We start from the raw sequence: 4,336 nt of genomic DNA, 5'->3' as shown, positions 1-4,336 counted from the left end.
ACTGATTCAAAGGCAAGGAAAGGCAGAGGAACTTTTAGTGAGTGTCTATTATGTGCTTATATGGGTAGCTATACATAAAAACACTTTAAAGATGAGGGAACTGAGGGTCCGAGAGGTTAAAAATCTTGCCTAATCACTAATAAACAAGATGACAAATGGCAGAGTCAGGATTTGAACCTGTGTTTGTCTGATTCCAAAAGCCACCCTGGCAGGAAAGATAAGTTGGATCTGTTTTATTTTATTTGGTGGGTTATGGGAAGCAAATTTTTGAGCAGGGGTTGACCTCATAAAAGGAGTGATTTTTAAAAGGTCAGTGTGATGATGTTCCTTGAGAGTAGGAGCCATATCTAACACATCCCTTTGCCTTCAACCTCTAACACAGTATTCAGCAAATGGTTGATACATGATTAATGTTTATCGAATGAGTGAATGAGTGAATGCTGGTGATGAATAGGGCATGAAATATGATAAAGGAGAAATGCTAGTGAGAAGACTGCTGTGATAATCTGGACCTGAGGTAATAGGACTCTGGACTAGAGTGATAGCAGTGGGAAAGGACACCCAAAAAAGGACATTAAAGAGGAAAAATTGATTGGGCCTGGAAACAAACTGCATGTGGACAAGAGAGCAGCCATACATGACACCGAGGCTTTTGAAGCCTTGTTGGTTGCCATGATGTTGGGCAGGGAGGGTCACCGTATAGTCAGGAATCTATTACCAAGTGTAACGAAGGTCTGAAAACAATGGCAAACAAAATGGAACACATCACAACCTGAATTAATTGGAAAGCTGAATTCATTTATTTGAGTCTGACCCACCCAAGGACCAAAATACAATGAAAGGGAGGTGGTGAAGAAAACAGAGGATATAGGTTGTATGTGGAGGTTGTTTATGAGAGGGAATTGTTTACACTGACTTCTCTTTACTTTTTTCTGTCTCTTTTTTCCCTTTGCTCTCTTTCGGTCAAGATGTCTGCCAAAGGTCCTGCCATTGGCATTGATCTGGGTGCCATCTACTCATGTGTGGGTATCTTCCAGCATGAAAGTGTAGAGATCATCGCCAATTACCAAGGCACCCGTACCACCCCAAGTTATGTAGCTTTCCCAGACAGCGAACGCCTCATCGGGGAGGCTGCTAAGAACCACGAGGCCATGGACCCCATCAACACCATCTTTAATGCCAAGAAGCTGATTAGTCGCAAGTTTGATGATGCCACAGTTAAGTCACATATGAAGCACTGGCCTTTCCAAGTGATTTGTGAAAAAGGAAAGCCCAAAATAATGGCAAAATATAAAGGTGTTAATAAGACTTTTTTCCCAGAGGAGATCTCTTTCATGGGTCTAAGCAAGATGAAGGAGTTTGCCAAAGCCTATTTAGGGAAAAAAGTAGAACATGTGGTAATTACTGTTCCAGCTTACTTCAGTGATTCACAGCATCAGGCCACCAAGGATGCAGGGACCATTGCTGGTCTCAGCGTCCTGAGAATCATTAATGAGCCCATGGCCACAGCCATAGCCTATAGCCTGGACAAAAAAAGAAGCTTTAAACAAGGGAAAAACGTGCTGATCTTTGACTTGGGTGGTGGCACCTTCGATGTATCCATCCTAAACATGCACGAAGGCATCTTCGAAGTAAAATCCACAGCTGGTGACACCCACCTGGGTGGGGAAGATTTTGACAACCGGATGGCGAACCACCCGATTAAAAAGTTCAGATGCAAACACAAGAAGGAGGTAACCTCTGACAAGTGGGTAGTGTGCTGCCTCAGGATCACCTGTGAGAATGCAAAATACCTCTTGAGTTTCTCTGCTCACGCTGGCATTGAAATTGGTTCATTCTACGAGGGTGTGGATTTCTACACTTTCATGTCCTGTGCCCTCTTCGAGGTGCTCAATGCTGACCTCTTCCGTGGAACCCTGAAGCTAGTAGAGAAGGCTCTGAAGGATGCTAGCCTTGACAAGAGCCAGATTCATGAAATTGTGCTGGTGGGTGGGTCTCCTTATATCCCTAAGATCCAGAAGTTGCTGAAAGATTTCTTCACTGGAAAGCAGCTCAACAAGACCATCAACCCTGATGAGGCCGTGGCATATGGTGCAGCTGTGCAAGCAGCTGTTCTCATGGGTGACAAATCAGAAAATGTGCAAGGTCTCCTGCTCTTTGATGTCACCCCTCTCTCTCTAGGCATTGAAACAGCAGGGGGTTTTATGTCACCTTTGATCAAGAGAAACACCACCATTCCTACGATGCAAACTGAGATGTTCACAACCTACCTTGACAACCAGACTACTGTCTTGGTGAAAATGTTTGAGGGAGAAAGGGCTTTAGATAAAAGTAATATACTGCTAGGCAATGTTGAACTTACTGGGATCCCTCCAGCTTACCGTGGCATCCCCGAAATCCAGGTAACCTTCAACATAGACTCCAATGGCATTCTCAACATCACTGCTGGTAGACAAAAGTATAGGCAGGAAGAACAACATCCCCATTACTAATGACAAAGGCAGTCTCAGTAAGATGATATTGACCAGATGGTTGCAGAAGCAGAAAAATATAGATTAGAAGACGAAGCCAATAGAGATAGGGTGGAAGGCAGAAATTCTATGGACTCCTACATCTTTGATGTCATACAAACAGTGGAAAATAATGATAGGAGAATCAAATATGGAAAAGAAGATAGAAAGATGATTCTTGAAAAGTGCTGGGAAGTGTTAAACTGGATCGAGTGCAATCAAATGGCTGAAATAGAGGAGTACAAGCATAAGCAGAAAGAGCTTGAAAGAATTTTCAACCTGAGTTTTATCAAGGTTTGTTTCTCAGTACGATCTGGCCGCTGCAACACCTACAGCTCAGAGGAGCCTAGGTCAAGTACTGATGAAGTGGACTAAACAGTCACTCTTTGGAAAACCTTTCCAGTGCTACACTGTTTGTGTGGTTTCTACTTCAATATTTTATTCTTAGTCTGCATCAGCATGTATGAAAAAGGAAATATTAAAAAAAAAAGGGAAGGTTCAAAACTTAGTTTAGTGATAAAAATGTGTTTGCAAGTTTATTCAACACTTTACTATTTTTCTCTTAATATGTCTTGCAGGTTTTTGAACTCGGACACATTCTTTAACCCTCGAAGTTTGTGGGTGGAGGCTTATTTGGAATTAACGCTTATAAAACATTTAAACAGTTAACCTTGGTAACAAGAAAGAGGTTGTATTATCATCCCACGGTTTCACCACTTTGATAACCATTACTCCTTGCTATTAATTATTGTGGCTCTCTGCCTGCAAACTTGTATAACAATATTTTGTTCTTCTCAGCTATAGACTACATTAGAATTTACCACTTTTAGTCACATTTCTCTGTATTTCTTCCGAAAGTCTGCATAACTCATTAAAGTCTGGGTCTCTCAATTTACAGAAAAGTTACAATCCTTCCCAGGTCCAAATTACCATTTGAGATTTTAAGCCTTCACACTGTATGTTGCTTAACAAGGGCCCGAATGTTTTTTCTTACCACTGATTGTTCATCCACTGACCTCTCAGCTACATAAGCAAAGCATCTGTTGATTTAAGAAGGAAAAAATCTGTTACTTGTCCTTCTTAAACTCAGTATAATCTCCATGAAAATTTGGTTGTAATGTCAATTTGTCAATGATGTCTCTGGCATGTGTGAGTTGTAGACAATAAATATTTCTTTATGTATCACAGTTACGTGTCGTGTTTAATTGTCATTCCTAAGGCTGGGAGTATATTTGGTTTATTTAAATTTGGGAAAAGATATTAAAGTGGGGATACTGACATTAGGAAAAGTGATGCTGCAATTTAAATGAACCAGTAAAGGAAAGTGTTGATTTTGGTTGTGTGAAATATGAAATATCTGATTTTCTGAAGTAGCTCAGGGTCTTCCTTTCTTCCATGGGTTGAGAATATTGAATGAATTGATCATAGGATGGAGCCTAAGACCAAAGAAGTTTTTGGTATCCTGGGTTAGTGCATGGCAATGTATGTATACATATTCATGCCAAACCAAGGGCAGAAGCATCCTACTTAAGTTCAACTCAGTTATCTGATATCATAATCATCTGTGTTAATTTAGAATATTGAATTAACCTAATCGATCTCTGAATGGGATCAGTTCCCTTCTGCTCAATTATCAAACTTTTATTGAACATTCTATGTCCAAATACCTGGATAAAAGTGCTGTGTTGACCCACAGGAGCCCACGTGAAGCAGTAATGGTAAAAGCAGAGAGCTGATCATGTCAAGGTTACTGGAAGATCCGGAGTGGCTGAGGGTATCACACTGACTTGGGAGGAGGAATAGAGTGGAGAGCATGGTGGTAGGCC

General features: G+C 41.0%; 1 protein-coding gene across 1 annotated transcript; it reads left to right on the top strand.

Moving 5' to 3' along the window:
• The first annotated feature begins 968 nt into the window (after positions 1 to 968).
• Positions 969 to 2,885, top strand: LOC119522503 (heat shock-related 70 kDa protein 2-like). Its single transcript, XM_037820931.1, is given in 3 exon segments — positions 969 to 2,450; positions 2,452 to 2,509; positions 2,512 to 2,885. Coding segments are annotated over 3 exon segments (1,914 nt in total).
• The last annotated feature ends 1,451 nt before the right edge of the window (positions 2,886 to 4,336 follow it).

Source organism: Choloepus didactylus, chromosome X (genome assembly GCF_015220235.1).
Source record: "Choloepus didactylus isolate mChoDid1 chromosome X, mChoDid1.pri, whole genome shotgun sequence".
In the NCBI taxonomy this organism is placed as follows: Eukaryota; Metazoa; Chordata; class Mammalia; order Pilosa; family Megalonychidae; genus Choloepus; species Choloepus didactylus.
This window is presented reverse-complemented; position numbering and strand designations above follow the sequence as displayed.